The sequence below is a fragment of the Cyprinodon tularosa genome, unplaced genomic scaffold (assembly GCF_016077235.1).
Source record: "Cyprinodon tularosa strain WSP-4 unplaced genomic scaffold, ASM1607723v1 ctg875, whole genome shotgun sequence".
NCBI lineage: Eukaryota > Metazoa > Chordata > Actinopteri > Cyprinodontiformes > Cyprinodontidae > Cyprinodon > Cyprinodon tularosa.
In genome coordinates, this window is record NW_024039646.1 from 189,846 (window position 1) to 213,784 (window position 23,939).

A 23,939-nucleotide genomic window follows, 5' to 3' on the forward strand; every position below is an offset into this window, starting at 1 on the left:
ATAAAGGATGTCTGATATATGAGCACTAATATCGGTTTGATGAGTGGAACTAGGAAGATTTTAACCACTGATGGAGTTTCTGTTTTCCGTTCAGTGGGGGGGGGGGGGGGGGGGGGGGGGGGGTCAGTCATGTGGTTCCTGTTTGGTCATGTGACCGTGATGCAGCTCAGCCTGAAGCTGATGTCAGTTCTTCATCACATCTATCCTACAGATAATGAAATAAATAATATTTTGAAACTGTTCTTTCTGTGATATTCTGTGATGTTTGCACTGAATTAACTTTAAAATAATATTTGTTGTGAATGTGTTAAATAGGAATAAAACAGTGTGCTGAGACTCTCTGGTCCAGTCAGCAGATGATCAGATGTTTTCCATGAATCAGGCCATCAGAGCGGCGTGGCATGGATCAGCAGTTCAGCTGACCTCCTTTGGCTCATCAGCGTTGCTGGTTCTGGCGTCTCTGTTCTTCTGGACGATACTCCACAGATTCTGAACAGCGTCCAGGTTTCTGACCAATCGGTTCCAGTCCTGCCATGTTTTCCTGCAGCAGCTTCAGGGACCTTTAGTGGTGGGGGGCCGGTCCAGAGTCCTGCTGCAGTTTGGCAAACTATCTCATTAACCTACTCAAATCAAGAGTAAATACACTTAATTTAAGAAATGTTTACTTATTTCTGGATGGTTTTTCCAGTGTAGTGACTCTGGAGGAGCTGACTCCATGGAAATGAGTGATTTAAAATGCAGAACTTTTTCAGATTATTTTCTATTTTTCAGATGTACTTTTGAAAAAGAAAACAGTTTCATTCTGGATTTAAAAGTGCAACAAATACTCTTACCAACGACCAGAGGCGCCAAGTAACAAAGTACAATTACTTTACTTTCCTCGAGTAGAAATATCTGCTATCTATACTTTACTGCAGTAATAATTTTTTAGACAACTTTTTACTTTCTACTCCTAACATTTTAAAAATAGAATCGTTAGTTTTGTCTCATTTTCATTATGACCTTTTGGTTTAAAAAATAAAAACCCATCAAAATAATTAGTTTCTTTAAGACAATTCATTCCTTTTGCTTGGACTAAGTAGAAATATCTGCTATCTATACTTTACTGCAGTAATTATTTTTTAGACTACTTTTTTTTTTACTTTATACTCCTTATGTTTAAAAATAAACTTGTTAGTTTTCTTTCATTTAAGCTCGTTTTCATTATGGCCTGTTGGTTTGAAAAAATAAAAACCATCAAAACGATTAGTTTCATCCTGACAGTTATTTTCTTTGTGGGTGGACTCGGTGCTGCCCCAACTTGTTGCTCACTACAAACCAAAAGAAATAGTTTTTCCAGATGATGCAAAGTTAAATGTTACGCTGTTACCATTAGTTATAAAACTATGAATATAAAGTCTATGGAAGTTATCATCCAGAATTATAGAAAAATGTTCCTTTAATAGAGTAGAGCAGGAAAGCTTCTGGCATTAACAGTTTTTCCTGCATTACTTTAACTTTTATACTTTAAGTAGTTTTAAAAATGTTACACTTTTACTGGAGTAAAAAGCTGAAGTTGATCCTCTAATTTCTATAAAAGCATTTTAAGCAGTAGGATTAATACTGGAGGAATAAACCTGAATACTTCTGACTCCTCTGTTAAAGACAGAGAGGAAAACCCATCAGCATGCATCAGCCACCACTGTGCCCTTCATTGATGATATTTGGCTTTATTTGCTCATCTCAATAAGCAGATAAAAAACTGAGAAACTTTATCTTTTAGTCATCACATTTTGTTGTTGGATAATTGAAGTGAAAGCAAACATCAGTATTTCCTAACCTGGCTTCTTTTCTCTGTGTGGAAATAAAATACAAAGAAATAAGAAAGGAAGGAAGCGTGCAGGCAGAAGGTATTTTCTTTTATTGGAAATACATCATTGGTTGAGTCTGCATACAGTAACATTTCAGCACAGGACTACACAGAACAGGCGGTCCGTCTCAGCTTGGCGGGAGCGTAACGTCGGCAGCCGGTCAGCAGCACACAGACGTTCATTTAAACTCCATTTAAAACGACTTCTGTCAGGTATAAAAAACACTAGTTGGTTTTTTCCTGCCTCCAACGCAGCGGTACTGAAAGGACGCTGCATCAGAGACAGCAAACCTAGAAACGACACCAGCTTCATTATTTCTCAAAGGTAGAAACTTGTCATCAAAGGAAATATTCAAGTTATTACAAAAAATAAAGTCAAACAGAATCGTCTCTGCTCACTTTTGGAAGTTTCAAACATTTCACTCTAATTCAGACGCAGTGCGTGGGGCACTGTCCTCCGCCTGCAGCAATCAGCTATGGCTTTAAATGGGGTTTAAAGAGAAGGAAAGGCAGTCAGGATGCAAACCCAACGCAGAGCTTTCACCCCGTGCACAGATCTAGAGCAAGCAGACAGGGCAAGGTAGGCACACATCAGAGCTATCTACAACTCCTCTTTCTATTCCTCATCTCACTTCCTGCACAAATGTCCATTTAAGGTCACAAGTGGACTGACTGTGCTGCACCATGATTTGTCTAAACTACATGAAACTAAAAGGATTTAATCCTGTAATCCAGCCACTGAAATGATAAAACAAGCTATAAATACCAGAACACACTGACTCATTGCTGCTAGTGATTCATCAGCATATTTATCGCTCCTCACAGCGATCCTACACAAACACAACTCTACATAACAAAAAGAAAACAAAAAATATTCTAAATAATTAAGATTTGTGGAAAATGAGAAGCTTTAATCTGGAGGATGAATGAAAGAAAACTGAAGGTATGAAGCGTAGATCATCCAAGGCTTCTGCTCAGGTCAGCAGGTCAGAGGGCAGCTGGAAGGAGGCAGGAAAAAAAAAGGCAGGATTTTACTGCAAACGAATCCAATTATAGTGAAAATGGAATAAAATTCTCTATTTATTCTAAAGGATGTTTCTGTAAAAATTAAATAATCAATCGCAACATTATGACCAACATGGGGTGAAGATTCCCAGTCATCCAGGTCAGAGTCAGTCCAAAAAAAGCTCAAAATCAATCCACTGGACCTTGTTTCCAGGTTTGAAGACGTTTCTCTTCCATTCAGGAAGGTTTTTCAATTCAAAATGTCAGAAATAGCGTTTAGTTCCAGGTTTTATCCAAAGAACAGAAACTCATCAAAGATGATCTCCAAACCTACAGATACCCAAACTGGCCGTTTGTCAAATCAGCAAAGAAATTCACTGGAAAAAATCTAAATCTAGATGTTCTTGAATTGAGAAGGTAAAAGAGACATTTTGCAAATAGAACAAGACACTTTACATTCAAAATAAGAAAGCACAATTGCATTGTCTTATTTCAAGTGCATTTTATCCAAATATCTTACTTAAAGATTAAAAATACTCATTCCATTGGCAAATCATCTCATTTACCTACTCAAATTAAAGGTAAATACACCTAATTTAAGACATTTTTACTTGTTTCTAGATTGTTTTTCCAGTGTTCAAAAGACACAAAGCAGAACATGATGGTGAGAAGATTAAATGCAAAAAAAATCTCCATCCCATATTTTGCTGGAATCTCTGAAAAACTCGAGAGTATTTTCTCCAAACATAAAATCCCAGAACATTTCAAACCAAACAGAGCCTGAAACAGAGACTAGTTCATCCTAAAGACCTAATCTGAGCAGAGTGTCTGCAGTGAGGAATGCTCTGATCTTTATATGGGAGAAACCAAACAGCCTCTCCACAGACGCATGGCCCAACACAGAAGAGCGCCCTCCTCTGGACAAGACTCTGCGCTACATCTACACCTGATGGACAAAGGACATTCTTTGGAGGACCAGAATGTTCACATTTTGGATAAAGATCATCGGTGAAAGAAAAACCAACCTTAAACAGGTTGGTTTTTCTTTACAGGAGAACAGAAGACCTCACCTATTCAGCCAGGCCAACTATTCCCTCTAACGACCCCCCTTTCAGAGACATAGACAGGTATGGGGCATTGCAGGCTAACAAAGAAGCCAAACGGCCCCCATTCCAAAGGGGGGGACCCGTTCATCCGTTTCTATTTGCATGTTTTCTAAACTAAAACCAGGCTTTGTTGGGCTGCTGGATAAAACCTGGAACTAAACGCTATTTCTGACATTTTGGATTGAAAAAGCTTCCTGGATGGAAGAGAAACGTCTTCAGACTTGGAAACAAAGTCCAGAGGATTGATTTCTAACTTTATGACCAACGATCTGATACTGAATCTGAAGATATTCCGTGTTTTCCTTTAGACTTCAGGCAGAGCTGTGGATGACATCTGAACCATAGCTGAGGGCTTGTTATGCAGTAGAAGCTGGACGGAGGAGGAGGGGTCCTGCCCGGCATGCGGTGCGCTTGGAGGCAGTTAGCAGCACTGATGGGCAACTATAGATCTGCTCTCTGGTTTAATCGTCCTGCTGACGACAGGATTGCTTCTCTTGACTGTTTCCATAGCGATATGTCAGAGTACTGTAGCAGGAGGCTGGGAGGTTTGGGAAACGTTCTTCTGGGTATTTGCTGTTCCTCTACATAGATGGAAGTTGCTTCGAAATGATTAATACCTGAGCTGCAGATATCTGCAGCTGCTCCAGAGTTCCTGCTCTGATTTATGCTCTCTTTGCTCAGCTTGAGGGAGGCGTGTAGGTTTTTTTCTTTTTTTACCTAAAGGGCTGCTGTAATGGCCTGACATTACTGATGATATCTTCCTTTTTAAAGGTATACTATGCAACCGGGGTTGATTTTCCAGCGAGGCTCCCCCCAGAGCGCGAAAGTAAAAGTGCACTGTCGTAAATATGCTCAGCTGTTCTCCTGGTTTCTCCGTCTCCTCTCTCTGTCCGGAGCCCTTTTCCTCTTTCTTGCCTGCTCCGACATGGGCTCTCACTGTTTACTCGCTAGTTCCGCCATGATAACTGCACAAAGATCGCCACTGCGCTAGCAACGAGCATGCCTTTCACTGGGGGCGTGTAGCAGTTCTCGCCGTAAAGCAAGACCGACTCTCGCGAGACTTCTGAGCCTGTGGGTGCGGGCCGAGGGCTCCTGCAATTGCAAGTACGGTATTTCCCCCACAGACCACCAGGGCGGCCGAGAAAACCTTTGTTCGACCTAAAATGACTCATTTAATCATCCAAAACGTTATGGAACACATTAATTAACTGAAAAATGTTGCATAGTATGCCTTTAAAGGACGACTCACCCAAGAATCAACTTTTTATGCTGATTACCTGTGGAGATCGATGTTTTTTTGGTATTCCACGTATTAACTGAACATTTGTTGGGCAGCTGCTCTCTGCTGACTCACTGAGTCCCTGAGTGACCAACAATAAATCTAATGACTTCCTTAAAATGGAAAATCAAATTAAATCATATTTTTCCTCATTTAAAAATGAGTAAATTTAGGTAAATAGCAGTCTTTATGATCTGGCTCGCAAGTGTTAGGATTTGACATTGATGTAGCCTGATACCAGTATGGGGCGGGGCCCCGATCCAGCACTAAAATGTTGGTATCGTTATCGGCAAGTACCAACCAATAGGTCACTGATACCCTTTTGAGAACCAAAAGTTTCTTCAACTATTGTCACCCATTCCAGATAGGCAATAAATAGTTCTACTGGATTCACTTTGTTTTAGTCTTTTTCCTGCTTTACAAAGGAAGGCAGCAGCTGATGGCAATTATTTTACATCCAAGTAGTCTGCAGTTCTTCATAGATACACACACATTAACTTCAAATAGATGGTATCGGTATCGGCGGTACTGCACAGCCAGGTATCGGGTATCCATGATGGGGCCAAAAATGGCATCGGCGCCAGATGAGACCAAGACCAGAGTGTTGGGGTCAGATATTAGCCTACAGCCTCCATCAGGGACAGTGGCAGCCTAGTGGTTAGGGCGTGGCCCCCAGAGAGTCTGGGTTCAAGCCCCCCTCCTGAAGACCTATAGATTCAATAGGTAACACTCTGATGCAGGGATTCTTCCATTTTTCCATTTTTTTCCTCCAAATCCGAAAAATCTAAATCCCACCAAGGAGCGCTGGCGACAGAGGAAGTGGGATTTCAGGGTTAGAGAGCTCTGCTCTGATGATGTCACTTCCTGCTTGGTTCCTCATGACTCAATCAACTCCTCCCAACAGAAACACGTCCACCATAGAGAGATTCCTTTCTCCTGTTTCTATCATTTCATCACTATCGGCTGTTGATCAAGTCCCAGTGCTGTATCTGGTGTTTGTCACAACACACTGTTAAACCTAATTGAATAGAAATGTCACTTCATGCAGCTCTCTTTATATATTTGAATCCTTTGCCCTGTTTTTTAATTCATGCTTTTCTGTGCCCCTGTGGAAAGACGCTGCCCCCTCCTGGCCCCTCCTGACCCCCTCCTGGCCCCTCCTGGCTCCTGGTACATTTGGTCTAGCGAGGTGTTACATTTCGGCAAAAATGGCCGCTCCCAGACTCAGTTATCGCAACGTCAATTTTTGTTCTATTTTTTAACTGATTAACTCTAAATTCGTTTAATTGTAATGAACCAATTAGTTTTAGTTATAAATAATGATCAGTTGATTATTCCTCGCTGGCTGAACTTTTCCTTTAAATGCTAACAGTGAATTTTCTCCAGTGTGAAATTAATAAAGTTAAATTGTTATTATTCAGTCATCATGTGTGACAGGATGCGGCGTCATGATCTAAAGCCTTCAGCATCCAGCAGACGCCGCGCTGCCGTCCTCCTGATCAAAGTGTTTATCAATAAACAGGTCAGAGTTCATCCCAGCTGGTCTGCAGCCGCTCACATCAAACTGAAATTCTCTGATTCTCCGTCCTCCTCCATGGACCCAGACCCCCCCCCCCCCCCCCCCCCCCCCCCCCAATGTTCATTACATCGCTCTGTGGTCATAATGTTCTGGCTGATCAGCAGACACGCAGTGAGACGGGTGCTGCAGTAACGTCATCATCATCATTACTCACAAACAAACATGGCAGCTTTATTCCAGACCCAGCAGCTCCACATCAAAGACCAGCGTGGCGTTGGGGGGGATGATGCCCGGGTGGCCTTTGTTTCCGTAAGCGTAGTCTGGGGAGCAGGTCAGCTTGGCCCTCTGACCCACACTCATCTGGACGCAGACAGAGAGAGGAGTTAATGGCGTCACAGAGCTGCCAGCCGGCGGCCTCATAACGCCGCTTCGTCGGCTGGAGGGAGACGAGATCTCTCAGGAGGCAGAGCAAAGGAAAACATCTAGATTGGTTAATGATGTTTCAGTTTTACTCCATCAGCCTCACTGAGCTTCCAGCCTGAGTGCTCGTCCCAGCAGCCATCAGCGAGGCAGCAAACATTTCCTGAAATTACCCGCGGTGGTTTCAGGAAGTGGGCAGCAGAGGCAACCGTTGCTGTGATGAAATGTGAAGCTTGGATCCAGCTGTTTTTGCCAAGAGTTCACAGTGAATGGAGAGCTTTTCTTATGAAAGCTGCACCATGAAATATTAATAAAGACGTCCCAGAACCTGAATGAGGGCTGCTTCAGCTGGAAGGAGATGCTTCCTGCAGGCTTTAACATCAGGCAGGGAGCTGCAGCAAACTGGATCAGCAGCAGGATCACTTTGGGCCTGATGCTGCTCAGTTCACTCATCAAATGTCGCCTGGGTCTGGTCGCGGACCAGTTTTGCTGGTGTGCTTCTCCACAGTCGGTCTGCAATTTCTAGGGACGCACAGCAGTTTCTCCCCAAAGTGCAAGTCTGTTTTTTAAATGGCGTTCCCCGGCACCTAATCGTGAAGGACGACCAAACAGACGGCCGCAAAGGCACACCAAGGACCAATCACAGCTGCTTTTTGTCTGTGCACTTCCCCTTGAGGTCTGCATGGGTTTGCGACCGTCCGATGCGTAGTCAGGATTTTTTTGAAGTGCGTAACGACGGTTGCAGAACTTCTGCGCGGGGGGCGTGGTCGCGCACAGAGACAGATTTTTTGGGTTGCAGAGGCTATGCGTCAGAAGCATAAATTGGCCTTAAGGCTGATTTATACTCAGAAACCAGGTGGTCTGCTGTGTCGCATTTAACGCAGATATGCCCCGCCCCCTTCCGCAGACACTCTGCTGCACCTCTCCAAAGCTGTAGGTGACCGCAGACAGGAGGCCTCTGATTGGTCAATTCGTACATCCGCTGTTCTCTATGCGTATTTCCTGTTTGGTTCCTTACCGGCTTGTTTTGTTTGTCTGGCTGCCATTGTGGAAAACGACTGAAGATGGAGCAGCTAGCAGAGCGAGGCGAGAACGCTGGGACCCTTTTCCCACCTGGATTCCCGCTCTTTTTGGCCCTCATGTCCCTCCGCTGTTTTTCCTGGGCCGTATCTAGACCACAGCTAGTTCCTGATTGGCCCTTTGGCGCTGTGGCGTGGAATAACACAGCGCAGACCACGCTTTAATGTTGGGCAGAAATCAAAAATGTCTGCATCAAGCTGCTGCAGGAGGATAACCAGGCCTTTACTGTCTATCCATCATTGCTACGGTGAAAGCAAACACAGCGATGGCGACATTTATCGACTCCTGTGCTGTAAACTAAAGTTCATTCAGTAGAGGGAAGCATTGAAGCCTTAAGGGGCTCAGATTGAGCTTTTGGTCAATTAAAAACTCAGCATGTATGTAGACAGATACCCCATGTAAACATAGGTATCACCACTGTAAACATAGAGGAAGGTCAGTGATGCTGCGGGCCTGTTTCTCTACTGAAGGCTTTGGAAACCAGAGCGTCTTTAAAAATAAACTAATCACCAAAAAACTGGTCCTTATTTGCTCTTTCTGGAACTCAATGATTAGAAAAAATTAAACTAAATTAGAACTAAAATAAAAACAGAAATAAAGACAGTCATCTCAGTCCACAAAGGATCTGGACGTTTTTGTAAACAGAAATGAGACTCAAATGGTCTTATTAGTTCACCAGGTCGGTACCCAGCAGCCTACCTGCACCACACCTTCCTCCCAGCCTCGGATCACTTCCTGCTTGCCGACCTTGAACCTGAACGGCTTGTCCCTGTCGCGGGATGAGTCAAACTTCCGTCCGTCTGTCAAGGAGCCTTTGGGAAGAGCAGCAGCACAGAGGAGGAAATCTGTTAGACAAACCAGCAGCTCATTTCCAGCTGCTTCTGATAGTTTCTAACTATAAGAACTGAAATTTACCATCTAGTCTTCTGGCAAAACAATATGTAACATGGAAGAAATGTGGCTGCATGGTGCTGCAGCTGGTAGCACAGCTGCTTTGCAGCTAAAAGGTTCTGGGTTTGATTCCCGACTCTGTTTTTTTCTATCTGGAGTTTGCATATTGTGCCTGTGAATTTCTGGGGACTCTGACTTCTTCCTGTCGTTCCAAAACATGAGTGTTAGGTGTGTGAGTGCATTGTCCTGTCTCTCTTTGTTGCCCTGCGACAGACTGGCGACCTGTGGACCCTCTTTTACCCACAGACTGCTGGAGATGGCTCCAGCTGCACCATGACCCTGATGGAATAGGTGGGAGAACTTTGAGCATGATGAAAGCATGCATAGAATACCTTGTAAATGTATTTACACCTCTGAAACGCTTTTGAAGTGAAGCTGAGACACACTTAATATTATCAGCGTTCTGATGGCATTTTAGCCAAAGGATTTTTATCAAAAACATAGTTAATGTGCAGAAATAAGGAATAGTTGTATTAACCATACATGTGAACAGAGTTTTATGGGGCCCCCATGAACTTGGGGCCATGGGCAGCTGCCTAGTATTGCCTGATGGTAAACCCCCACCCCCACCGCCCCCCCCCCCCCCCCCCCGGCTGATCTTCAGTATATTTTACTGATAGAAGACAGACTGAAGTTTCACTCAATATTTCAACTCAAAGTAGCACATAACCTCTGATTTATTTCTGACATTAATGCAGCCGTTATGCATGAAGGAAACAGGCTAATAAGGAGGGAAACTTTTAGAGTTTGTCTGGTCAAATAGGTCTAAACCTGATCTTTTTGGACTAACCACCAAAATGCTACATGAGAAAACTAACGCTGCTGAACAACCTTAACAATTAGGCAAATGGTAAAATGTAATGATAGGAACCAGTGGGCAGAAAGAAAAAGGTCCCATATAGCGCTTCCTCACCGGTACTTTAACGTGTTTTGGCTCCAAAGCTAACTTTTTTTTTTACAAATGGGCCACAAGGGGTGGAAGTCACTGGGAGGAACATTTTGTTCAGTAGAACCAGAGGGGCTGATTACAGTTGAAGATAGTATGAAATTAATGCATGGGAACCCTAGAAAAAACTATGTTAGAGTCTGCAATAGATCTACATCTGAGTTCTAGGTTCAAAGCTTATCTATGGATTACATAGATTAAACTCCAGTCCTGCAGTGGTTTAAGTTTAGCTCTAGGGTGGGAGTCTATCAACATCCTTATTAGGTTTCAATGTATCAGGATGATCCATCTATTTCTGAATGTCTGCTTCTGTCTCCTTGAACCCCAGTGGGCCTCAGCAGATGGCCGCTCACACTGAGCCTGGTTCTGCTGGAGGTTTCTTCCTGTTCAAAGGGAGTTTTTCCTCTCCACTGTCGCTACAAGCATGCTTAGTGTGAGGGATTGCTGAAGAGTCAATGAGTCGATGCAATCAGCTGGTTTTCCTTAGATAGAAAACTTTGAATCAATCTGACTGGATGATCTGGTTGAACTGGAAAGTGACCTGAAATAGAAATAGACTGGATAGAATTGAACTGAAGCAGGTAAGCTTGAACTTTGAAAAGTTAATGAGAACTCATGGAATGCCTGATAATCATAGGATTATTTTGGAGTTTTTTTTTATTCCACCTCAAATTGCTGGAAATAGAAATAGAAATTTCAGAGGCTAAACACACCCTATGAAATATTCCTAGCTAAAAGCCTGCTTTCAGACGAGCCAATCAGAAATGTGCACCTTCTCACCCCCACCCCCAACTAACTGTTTTTGTTTTGCAGTCATGACACACAGCCGGTACATGTTGGAGCATGTTTCCTTCCCTCACAGCAGAGACACTGATCTCCTGAGTTCAAACCGGGGATTCCAAAAACATCTGATTAGGAATAAAAACATTTTCTTTGGCATTTAGAAGGTAAATAGATGGTATCTAACAGCTTTCTAAAATCGATCCCAGCGGTGCTTCTATAGCTGTTAGCACTAATAATGTGTGTGAGTGCTAATTGATGCAGCGTTTCAGCTCCTCATCGGGATGCAACCTTTCCAGCCTGCTGAGTGGGAGTCCTGTCTGCTGCTGGAAGGCCAGACAGGGGCCTAATGGGATTATAGAGCAGAGCAGAAAGGTTCCATCCAAGGCTGCGCTCCTCATTCCATCAGCCAACAACACACTGCTCACTCCAACATCACTCCAACTGCAGGAACAGCCTTTCAGAAGAACTTTAAAATCCAGGTTTTCATCCTCACACTGCTATTTACAGAATGTCCTGCTTCATGTCTGACGTCAGGCTGCTTGGTGCCTTGTCAGGAAAATGGAGGAGGAGGGAATCCTGAGCATTGGGTGAAACACAGAGTGTCTAACTTCTAAAGAGCAATGTCTCCTGGAGAAGGACTAAATTTAGGCCTTACTGCAGGTTACATAATGTTGGAGCCAGCAGGCTAATGTTACAGCATGTTATTCCCATCCAGCCTGCCAGCGCAAACCCAGACCAGTGTACAGTCTACCACACTGTAAAGAAAAGACCTTCCACCAACCAGTTTGGCAGCTTTGCTTTGACTGATTCAATGTGCTACGAGGATCCAGGGATTCTTCTATGACAACTGGTGTCCAATAAGCTTTTAAAAATGTTTTCTGTTCCAAAAATGACTCGTCAATAATGATATCCAAGGCTAATAAAAATAAAACTTCTTGTTTCATTTCACAGAATAATAAAAACCTCCAAACATGAAGCTTTTCTACAAATCCTGGTACAAGAAAAGATTAAATAAAGCCTCAGTGTTGCATGTCTAGAACAAATACTTCAGCTCTAGTTCTGCAGATGACTTTGCAGTGAATGCAGAAACCTAATGAGCTGTTGAATCAGGGTGACTGACAGGAAGCATGGACCCAAAACCAAATCTGTCAGCTGATGCAATGAGAAGCTCTTCAACAAGGTCAATCAACACAAAGCGTGTCTAAAGCAATCGTTGCACGCAGCTACAATTCAAACTGTACGACAAAACCGCAGGGTTTAAAGTTCACAGCTCACGATGTTTGTTCTCACACTGTACAACCCAAGGCTCTGATGTGATATACCTACTCACACTGTACATCCAAAACTCACATCGGACTCAGCTCCAAGAGATGGCGCTGGTCGGACTCATTAATCTGGAAGAAGAAGAAGAAGAACTCCCTTCTTTGTGCATGCTCAGTGCTCGAGGTTCTGATAAATCGGCTCATAGCTCTGCTGCAACAGCAGGATTTACCCACCCACACATGTGTACCAGTGGCGGCCGGCCCATAGGGGGCGCTGGGGCACCGCCCCCCCTGATAAGAAGAGAGAAACGTAACATATATTTTTAGAAATTAACTCATAAATGTCAGTTTTACTCTCTAGACTGTGTACCTATAAGCAAAACAAATTATATAAACTACATTTCCCTATCTACTGTCATTAATTTGTGGATTTCCACAGACAGACTCCTACCGTCTCTGTTCTGGGGGCGCTGATCAGACAGCCCCACATTTGCAGAGAATCTGTCAATCATGTACTATTGCTAGGTGAATTTAATGGCCAATCAGCGTCTCGGAACTTTATGGTCTTGGGGCGCTGAAAATACTGCGCTTTAACAGGCTTCTGAACCCAAGCGCAGGTGCAGACAATTAGAGGGAAGATGGCGAATGTAACGAACGAGATGCAGCTTCCACCAAACTCGGTGAGATCCTTATTTATCTACCCGTTTGCCAGAAGAACATCCCTGTTGTAGGATATGAACATTTCATGTCATGGTTATTGTGAATGTGACGAATCCACCTCGTCGCTTAAAACAACCTCTCTAACTTTGCGCGCCACACACAAATTCCTGTTATACTGTGCTTGTGAGGACCAATACGCTCGCGCTGAGATCAGTAGCTCTATTAACTTAAAACACACAAGCTGTCCTGGTTACCTGCTGCGTATTGAGGGTGCACACTTAATATTTCAGTGGGGTTAGCCGTGTGTGTGTGTGTGTGTGTGTGTGTGTGGGTATGTGGGGGGTGTGGGTGTGTACGTGTTTATGCTACGGGGACTTGTCATCTTCAGTCTGGCTGCGTCTTTGCTGGGTTCAAACCCAGTTTGGTGTAATTGAATAAGTCAATGAATCTGAGTAAAAGAATTAAGTTGTAAAAATTATTTGTTTTTGTACATCAATTGTTTGTGGAGGTAATATATGGACAAAACTGATTCATGAGAAGAAATCAGAAATAAGAGAGCCTGAGGGGAGGGGCTTAAACTATTTAATGAGGGCTGTGGGAAGAAAAGCGGCAATTTTTGTTTTCTGTTTCTTTGTTACATTGCTGGTAACTGGAGGGAGGCTGAGGCCCAGAGGATCTTATGTTTAGTTTCTTTTGCACCCTGTTTTGAGTTTTTGAGCACAATAAATCACCAACACCGGTAACCCGACTGAGCCTGGATTCTTGGAGGCCAAAGAACCCCGTCACAGTGACCCAAATCATCACTGTTAGTTATTATATAGTAAATTAAATCATTACTGTTAAATTGTATGTATTGTCCAATTGTTTATTTGAATTCTTATTCCGGATTAGTTGGAGACATACACTAGGCTATATCAGCCCCACCAAAAGTATTTTTCACCAGCCGCCACTGATGTGTACTAAACCACGCAGGACACACGATCAGGCTGAAAGTTGGCCCAATCGGAAAAAAATTCTCGCAAGACCAGAGAATTGGCCTGAAAAGGGCAAAAAATCGTACAGTGTATGCCCGGCTTAAGGTCAGGAGAAAATCAAACATATTTGAAATTCTTCCATTTTTTCCATTAATCATTATGGGTAATGTGAGATCTGTAGGAAACAAGATAAAATAACTCCAAGCCTTAGAAAGGACCCAGTCAGAATATCAGCAATGCAGCATTCTGAGTTTAACTGAAACATGGCTGCAGGATCATATCTCTGACTCCTGCGTCTCTCTGCCAGGCTTTCTGACCTTACGACCAGACAGAGATTTAAAGAAGACTGGGATGTTAAAGGGAGGGCTGGCAGTGCATGTGAACAGCTGATGGTGTCATCCAGCATGTGTAAAGAAGTGAGTTGGTGGAGGATTATAAATACCTTGGTGTTCACCTAGGCAATAGTGTTAATTTCGTTAACGAAAACTAAACGAAAATATTTTCGTCAACGCACATTTTTCACCCAACGAAAACTAGACGAGACGAGACGAAAATCCCCACTAATAAACAATAACTGGGAGTAAATCAAAAACATTTTTCGTTGACTAATAAAGACGAGACGAAAATGCAGTTTGGTAAATAAAGACTGGACTAAAATCTATGGACATTTTAGTTCACGAACAAAGACGAGACGAAAATTACATATTATTATTTTATGGTTTTTTCAAATCCTATCTCCTGCTCCGCCTCCTCCTCGTCAGCTCCCACGCACCCACTTTCAAACCTGGAGCGGGCGGCACAGAGTAGCCTACTCTGGGGCTCGGGAGAAAGAGGAGACGTGATATATGGACACATTTTCACTTCATTGAAGTGGAGAACAAAACCAAATGCTTGATTTTAGTCGAAGGGAAGGAATGTGGCCACATGGTAGCTGGAAAAAACACAACCTGAAGAGACACGTCGCAGTTCAACACAAAGACATTATGGTAAGTTAACAGAAATATTGGTGGTGGTTGTTTATAATGTAACATTAATCAACAGCTATAATGTCCTAATGATAAACTAACTGATGTTGGCTAACTTTCATAGCATTTAGTATCCAGGCTGGCTATGTTACGTTAGCTTGTTAGCACGTAGCGACCGTAGCCATTGTTGATAGAACTTAGATATGTTATACTGGCCGGGAAACTATAGTTTCAGTTACATTGCAAGTTTGATTAAAGCAGACAGACGCTTTAGGTAAACTAGGAGCAGCAAGTGAACTATAGTTGACACAAAACACCTCAGCAGCTACACATGTATGCTAAATGCTAAAACCAACTGAAACTATCGGTCTTTGGCAGTGTGTATCAGGATAAGAAAATTAAAATAATATGCCACACATAATTCAGAACAACTTTAACCTAGATTTTCATACACAAAATAGCCATTGCTAGGGGAACCACTGCGGGGATTTGGATGCAAACATCAATATTAATCAATATTAATACAACCAAAATGCATGCACACATAAAAATGTCTGCAATTTATTCCTGCATAAAATGATAGTTACGGTAGGTTGTTTGTATGAGTTTGAAATGGATTGTCAAATGTAGTTTTTACAGAGATTTAGTTTTTGTTAAGGAAAAAAAGAGACCTATATGCTAGTTATACACTTGGAATTCCTGTTATGCTGTGCATCTATCCTGATATTGTATTAATTTCTGTTCCAGATTGAAGATACATCGACCACCAACAACCATCCAGAAACAATGACAGGCCAGCTATACAAGCTTCCTTAATTGCCCACACCAAATACAAAGCTGACTCTCAGGACCAGCAAGCTATGCCTTGTTTCACATAAATACTGTACCTTTATAAACCATGTGAACTAGCTGGCAGGAACGCACTTTTGTTGTATCAGTTGGAGTTATTTTTTTCACATCATTGATCTCAAATCTATTTATTTCTATCTATTTATTTTATTATTCTATGTGAACTAGCTTTAAACAGCCAGCACTTGTGTTAAGTTCATAAAACACTTTATTTTATTTATTTGTTTCCTTTGTCAGGTGTATTTTATTTGTTTTAATGCAAGCATTTGTGTTTGTGTCTTTAAACCTTAACAATGTTCAAAATAAATATGCAAATATTGTCAGAACATCTTCCATGTCTGCATTTGTTCCTTAAAATAGTGGGGGGGGGTTTATCAAAAAGATGAGAGAAAATGTTGAAATGTGAAATCATTTTAGGAAATGTTAAATATTATCTGCTGACAAAAAAGTAAAAGGTTAAAATTATGTCCTGACTAAAACTAGACTAAAATGTTGACGGTTTTTGTTGACTAAAACTAAACTAATAAAATTATGTTTTCTTGGACTAAAATAAAGACTAAAATGCTCGACTTATAGTCGACTAAAACTAGACTAAATAATGGGATGATGTCGACTAAATGTGATAAAAACTAACAAGCGATGCTGAAACTGGACTAAGACTAAAACTAAATTTAAAAATGGCTGCTAAAATTAACACTACTAGGCAACAAACTGGACTGGAGACACGGCTGTGAAGCCGTCTCCAAGAAGGGACCGAGCAGACTGGACTTCTAGAGGAAGATTAGCTCCTTCCTGCTGTCTGATCTCTTCCTCCATTATCTGCTGGGGTAACAGCATCAGAGCTAATGACTGAAAGAAGCTCAACCAGCTGATAAAGAAGGACAGCTCTATTCTAGGAACTCCTCTAGAACCTCTGGAGATGATTTCACAGAGACGGAAGAAGATGATGGACAGTGAGCCTCCTCTTCATCAGAGAGTCTTCAGTCAAAGACAGGCCGCTACTGAAGATCCTTCCTGTTTACAGCATCAACAACGACAACACCCGGTTAATAAAAAAATACATAAAATAAAAAAATATATATATATATATTAGTGCGTTATTATCGCGTTAACGCGAGGCCATTTTAATGGGGATAATTTTTTTAACGTGAGATTAACGCTATGTGGTTTTATGGTACAATTTTCCCCCAGTCTATGCATTTTCCATAGGCTTCAAGAGCGGAGCTCCTCAAGAGAAAAAGACATCCATACACTGGGTGGCGCTAGTGCTGTTGGGATCTGGAGAAGTTCCACCTTTCTCCAGCAGAGTCCGCCGTGGATCCTCCTGAGCTGAGCCTTCGACACACCTGAGGCGCATCTCATCATCAGAGGATCCTCCAGTATATAACCTGCCTTCAGACCTTGCCTCAACGCCGCAGTGTTTATCCAGTTTGGTTAGCACCTGAGCCTAGCTTCTTCTGAGAACCTTTGTTGCTCCTGAGTCCTGATTGGATTCTAATCCCTCCCTGTCTCTGCTTTCAGGAATCCAGTTTTTCCCTTGTAAGCTCTGGATGAGCTTAACCTGCCGAGCCTGCCCTCTAAGCCAAACCTGAAGACTCTTCTCTGGATTCCCATGCAGCTCTGGACTAAGAGCTGGAAACCCAAAGCCAAGGTCTGCTCTCACGTTAGAAGTAAGACACTGAAGCGGTTATTGGACTCTGCTGAACTAAACAGCCTCTGGACCCAACAGTTCCTCTCTCAAAGCCAAACCCGGACTTCTCAAGGTATAAACCTGAAACTCTCAAACTCATCTGCTTCCAAGCTAACTGAACTGTCATCCTCACAGACTCCAGTGAACCTGCCCCCAGGCCTGAACCAGTTCCTGTGTTTATTCCATGTGCTTGAGCTCAATAAAACTTGTTAAACTTTTCATCTGTTTCCGTGGTGTTCTGCATACTGAGCTTTTCTGAAACCCATCATGACAAGTGCCTTTTCTTTAAGCCCCACCACCAACAAACAAGTTGAGTGTCTGGTGCCTAGTAGCAACCTGAAATACGCTGAGAAAACAGATTACTGAGGTGAAATTGAATCTGCTACGGCACTCTTGAATGGTAAATTTAATTTAATTTGTAACACTTACAAGTTACATAGCAAAACATAGGCTGTGTGTGTCTGTCTGTCTGTGTACGCCACAGGTCAGTATCGTATGTCTGTGTGTTCTCATTTTTGTTAAGAGGCTGAAAAGTAACTTTCTAGAGCATTGACTACCTCCATCTAGTGATGTCGGTCTATTGATTTTGATGTATTGATTGAAAATTGTTCATTATTACCTTGGTTAATTGACATCTAATGTTAACTGTACTACATTTTATAGCAGTAGGGTAAAATGCTCGTCTTTGTTCAAAAGACTGTATTAACTGTAAAGACTGTCTTTTACATCAGCCTGTTTTCAGGGCCTTTTTTTTGGCTACATATTTGTTATTTTTTGCTACATGCCTCCCCATCTTCTTGCCATATGTTTCTATGGCATAAATCAGTGTCTGTGACCTGTTTTCATTTTAAAAAACGAACATTGGCACAAACCTAGCCTGTATGTATTTTTTGTATGTTATCGAGAGTATTTAAATGATTTTCAATCAGAAAAAAATGTGTGATTAAAATCCGATTAATCGCGAGTTAACTTAGGCATTGATGCGATTAATATATATATATACATATATATATATATATATATATAGGTGTCTGCAACATTTCTTTTTCCTTTGGGATTAATAAAAGATTTATGACCTTAATTCAATAACAAAAGAAAAGTCCTGCCACATAGTATTACTCCACATCCTGTGGAGTAATACTGGAGGATTTCTGGGAGGAAACAGAACAGTGTTGGGATCTGGAGCTATGCCACCTTCCTCCAGCAGAGTGCGCCGTGGGTCCTCCAGAAGTGGAACCTTCCAACACACCTGAGGCGCATCTCCTCATCAGAGACCTGCCTATATAACCTGCATCCAGACCTTGCTTCGATGCCGCAGTGTTGACCTAGTTTGGTTAGCGACCTGAGCCTTGAACCTGAGAATCTTTGCTATCTCTTTGATGAGATTTGATTCTAATTCTCCCTTGTTTTGTGCCTCACAGGAAACCTGTCTCTACCTGAGGCTCTGGATGAGCTTAACCTGCCGTGATTGCCTTCGTGAGCCAAACCTGAAGATTCTTCTGTGGATTCCCCTGCAGCTCTTGGCTAAGAGCTGGAAACTCAGATTAAGGTCTGCCCACAAAGTCAGAAGCAAGACGCTGAAGCAACTCTTGGACTCTGCTGAACTAACAGTCTCTGGACCCATCAAGTGCCCTCTCTCTCAAAGAGAAAACTGGACCACTTCAAGGTATTCATCTGAATATTCAAAGACTCATAACTCATCAGTTCGTTTGCTAATCAAACTATCATCTCTGCAGACTCCAGTGAACCAGCCCCTGACCAGTTCCCGTGCCAGTACATTATCCTTGTGTTTATTCTTAATAAACTCTGTTAAACTTTTATCCTGCCTCCGTGTGTGTTCTGCATTTTGGGCTAGCTCTGATACCCATCATGACAAACAGGAGCTTTAGGATCCATCCATCCATCCATCCATCCATCCATCCATCCATCCATCCATCCATCATTGTGGGAACATTCAGTTTTTTCATTCAGATAAAGAAGCTGAATGAACGTTGGACCAAACATCTTTAACCAGCATTAGGGTTTCTAGTTTCACTTAAATAATCTGCTGAATCTGGTCAAACTGGGTTTAAACATCACCTGCACTAAAGATGTTCTGCATCCACCCATCCCAAAACCTTCCAACCGTGACCGTCTGTTAACCGGAGCGGACCGCTAAAACCGCTAAAACAAAAGCTAACAGATCCTTTAACCACGTCTGAGTGTTTGACTAAACAACAGCATGAAAACTATTCCTAGTATTAACCTCTTATTTTCAAAGGTTTGAATTAAACTACTTAAAACACATCTGATAGTAATAATGATCAGAGGTGTCAAGTAACAAGGTATAAATACTAAATAGAAATGTTAGCTATCTATACTTTAGTAATTATTTTAAGACAACTTTTTACTTTTTACTCCGTATGTTTTAAAAATAAACTTGTTTTCATTACGGCCTGTAGTTATAAAAAAAAAATGAAAACCATCAAAATAATTAGTTTCATCCTGAAAATTAATTTCTTTGTGGTTGGACTCGGTGCTGCCCCAACCTGTTGCTCACCACAAACCAAAATAAATAGTTTTTCATGATGATGCAAAGTTAAATGTGACTCTGTAACCATTAGTTATAAAACTAAGAGAATTATGTCTAAGGAAGTTATCATCCAGAATTGTAGAAAAATTTTCCTTTAATAGGGCAGAGAGTAAAGTTTGTTAAAATTTTTCCTGCATTACTTTAACTATTATACTTTTAGGAAGTTTTAAAAATGGTAATTTTACACTTTTACTTGACTAGACAGGTGAAGTTAATCCTCTAACTTCTATAAAAGTGTTTTTAAACAATATGATTTATGCTGAGATGATAAACATTAATACTTAGGACGCCTCTGGCAATAATATTATTAATAGCAACAATAATAATCATAATGCTATAATAGTGGGAAGGACTGGGGGAGGCAGTGTGTGATGGGGGGGGGGTGCTCTAACATCATGTGCCGGTCTGATGAAAAATATTAAAGAGAACAACAACACATCCAGACTGCCATTATTCCAGCCTCCCAGACGCTCAAATCCGCTCAGACCCACTAACACCCCCACCTCCACCCCACAGACACACCACCCCCACCCCCACAGACACACCACCCCCACCCCACAGACACACCACCCCCACAGACACACCACCCCCACCCCACAGACACACCACCCCCACCCCTCAACCCCAAAGAAACTCCAACAAAAACAGAAATAGCCTGAAATTCAACAGGACTTAACCCCACTGCCTGCCTGTCTGCCTGCCTGTCTGTCTGCCTGCCTGCCTGTCTGTCTGCCTGCCTGTCTGCCTGCCTGTCTGCCTGCCTTCCTGCCTGTCTGCCTGCCTGTCTGCCTGTCTGCCTGCCTTCCTGCCTGCCTGCCTGCCTGCCTGCCTGTCTGTCTGCCTGTCTGCCTGCCTTCCTGCCTGCCTGTCTGTCTGCCTGTCTGCCTGCCTGCCTGCCTGTCTGTCTGCCTGTCTGCCTGCCTTCCTGTCTGCCTGTCTGTCTGCCTGTCTGCCTGCCTGCCTTCCTGCCTGCCTGTCTGCCTGCCTGCCTGCCTGCCTGTCTGCCTGCCTTCCTGCCTGTCTGCCTGCCTGTCTGCCTGTCTGCCTGCCTGCCTGCCTGCCTGTCTGCCTGTCTGCCTGCCTGCCTGCCTGCCTGTCTGCCTGCCTGCCTGCCTGTCTGTCTGCCTGTCTGCCTGCCTTCCTGCCTGTCTGTCTGCCTGCCTGCCTGCCTGCCTGCCTGTCTGTCTGCCTGTCTGCCTGCCTGCCTTCCTGCCTTCCTGCCTGCCTGCCTGTCTGCCTGCCTGCCTGCCTGCCTGTCTGCCTGCCTTCCTGCCTGTCTGCCTGCCTGTCTGCCTGTCTGCCTGCCTGTCTGCCTGTCTGCCTGTCTGCCTGCCTGCCTGCCTGCCTGCCTGCCTGCCTGTCTGCCTGCCTTCCTGCCTGTCTGCCTGCCTGTCTGCCTGTCTGCCTGCCTTCCTGCCTGCCTGCCTGCCTTCCTGCCTGCCTGCCTGTCTGTCTGCCTGCCTGCCTGCCTGTCTGCCTGCCTTCCTGCCTGCCTGCCTGCCTGTCTGTCTGCCTGTCTGCCTGCCTTCCTGCCTGTCTGTCTGCCTGTCTGCCTGCCTGCCTGTCTGCCTGCCTGTCTGCCTGCCTTCCTGCCTGCCTGCCTGCCTGTCTGTCTGCCTGTCTGCCTGCCTTCCTGCCTGCCTGTCTGTCTGCCTGTCTGCCTGCCTTCCTGCCTGCCTGCCTGTCTGTCTGCCTGTCTGCCTGCCTGCCTGCCTGTCTGTCTGCCTGTCTGCCTGCCTTCCTGCCTGCCTGTCTGTCTGCCTGTCTGCCTGCCTGCCTTCCTGCCTGCCTGCCTGTCTGCCTGCCTGTCTGCCTGCCTTCCTGCCTGTCTGCCTGCCTGTCTGCCTGTCTGCCTGTCTGCCTGCCTGCCTGCCTGCCTGTCTGCCTGCCTGCCTGCCTGCCTGCCTGCCTGCCTGTCTGCCTGCCTGCCTGCCTGCCTGTCTGTCTGTCTGTCCATCCAGTCCCTTTTCAGGATCCTGATTGCTGATATCAGGGAAACTCTCTTCCCTTCATCACATTAACCAGAGATCTTCAGGCTCAGACTGAATTCAGAGCCCTGATGATGATGATGATGATGATGTGTTTGCAGGATTCAGCATCCCAGTGACCTGAGGCATGAACATGTCTATCTGCTGATGTTCTGATCTTATGTTCTATCAGCAGGAAGCAGAACCATGAAACCCCCCTCCCCCCACTAAAACTCACCCACATAATGCACCACACACGTCTGGCCTTTTTTAGGGAAGGTCCTTCCTGTGGAGGAACCAGAGAGAAGCTCAGTAGAAGCATGATCTCCATGATCAGCCCCCCCTCCCCGGTGCACCCCCCCCCCCCCCCCCCGTGCAGCGCTCCTTACCGTCTCCCGGTGTGATTGTCTCGACCTCTACTCCCATGCCTGCGCTGCGTCCTCCTGCTGCCGACCAGAGACCCGCTGCTGAGCTCCTTCTGCGCTCCCTCAGTCTGCCTGCTCGCTTCTCCTCTGCACCCCCCCCCCCCTGTCTCAGCCACCCCCTCAGTCCACTTCAGATCACTTTCATAGCGAAATGTTTTTATTTATTTATTATTCTAAATATTTTCTTTTTTAACTGGTTTATCATATGAAAAAAAAACAAAAACATTCTGCATAAATACATATTGTGCTTTGAATAAACTTTAAATGTGTCTCATTGCAGGGGGTGGGATGGAGTCTCTATTTGCTCTATACTGCCACCATGTGGACAATACAAGTAAAACGGGCTTGATGGCCCTGCAAGGCTTTAAACTTGGGTTTGAATGGAGACAAAGGCATTCTCAAACAAATATCAAGGTTAATCTAATTAAAATCAAAATAACTCCAATTGGGTAAAAAGTTAAAACGATTAAATGCGGTCTGTTTAACATAAGATCTCTTTCCTCTAAAAGTCTGCTAGTTAATGACTTGATTTGTGATAATCACATTGACTTATGTTGCCTTACAGAAACCTGGCTGCAGCAAGAGGATTATGTGAGCATAAATGAGGCAACTCCTTCAAGCTATTTAAATTTTCACATACCCAGAAGTTCTGGGCGAGGAGGAGGAGTAGCAACAATCTCTTTAGTCTTTCTAGACTTACTGATTACTCCAAAGGCAGTTAATACCTACAACTCTTTTGAACGTTTAACCCTTAATTTCCCTGATCCAAACTGCAAAGCAAGAAAACCTCTTCTTTTTGTAACTTTGTATCGTCCACCAGGTCCTTACTCTGAATTATTAGAAGAGTTTTCAGAGTTCCTTTCTTTTTTTTCCCAATATATTTTATTGAATTTTTCTCTTTTAATGTACAATAAACTTACAAACAAACTTAACATTGCAGACATGAACCTCTGCATACTAGCATTCACTCACGCACTCATAATTCAAACCTGCATTTGTTCAAAAATACAAAACTCTTTAGATTATGATACAGAAAAAGTAATAAGACAATATGGAAATAAAAACTGTATTCAAGTCATCCATTTAATAAGCTCCGCCTTCAGTCTCTATAATCCTCATATATGGCTCCCAGAGGTTCTCAAAGTCTTGCTATTTACCCTTGGCGATATATGTTAATCTTTCCAGTCCGAGTGAATTTGCAATTTCTTTTTTCCAGAGTCTCAGGGAGGGGGCGTCCATGCTCCTCCAGTATAATGCAATAGATCTTCTGGCTTGAAGAAGTCCATAATCTATCAATTTGTTGTTTGTCTGTGATTGTCTAAACTCCACTGGGTATATTCCTAGAACACAGATTTTAACCACTAATGGGACTTTAACCTTAAACACTTCAGATAGACACCTAATAACCTCCCTCCAAAACTTCTGGATTTTAAGACATTCCCATAAACAATGGAGAAGAGTTCCTTTTTCAAGTAAGCATTTAGTACACGTGTCTGGAATATCACTGGACATATGATGAAGCCTAACTGGTGTTATATAGGTTCTCATAAGCCATTTATATTGCAGGAGTTTAAATCGTGTGTTTATCGTTTGTTTTTGCGCTTTTAAACAGGCCTGGTTCCAGTCCTCCTCATCTA

General features: G+C 43.2%; 1 protein-coding gene across 2 annotated transcripts; it reads right to left on the reverse strand.

Moving 5' to 3' along the window:
- Positions 1–1,877: 1,877 nt before the first annotated feature.
- On the reverse strand, positions 1,878–22,398 carry fkbp1ab (FKBP prolyl isomerase 1Ab). Of its 2 annotated transcripts, none has more exons than XM_038273529.1 (5): positions 22,267–22,398; positions 22,116–22,163; positions 8,958–9,070; positions 6,973–7,118; positions 1,878–2,847 (listed from the first exon to the last, which is right to left on the reverse strand). In XM_038273529.1, the coding sequence occupies exons 1-4, from the start codon at positions 22,301–22,303 to the stop codon at positions 6,990–6,992; spliced, it is 327 nt and encodes a 108-aa protein (XP_038129457.1). In that variant the 5' UTR covers positions 22,304–22,398; the 3' UTR covers positions 1,878–2,847; positions 6,973–6,989. The 2 variants fall into 2 exon arrangements, with proteins under 2 accessions (XP_038129457.1, XP_038129456.1); XM_038273528.1 differs by having other exon boundaries at positions 8,958–9,103.
- Positions 22,399–23,939: the final 1,541 nt, after the last annotated feature.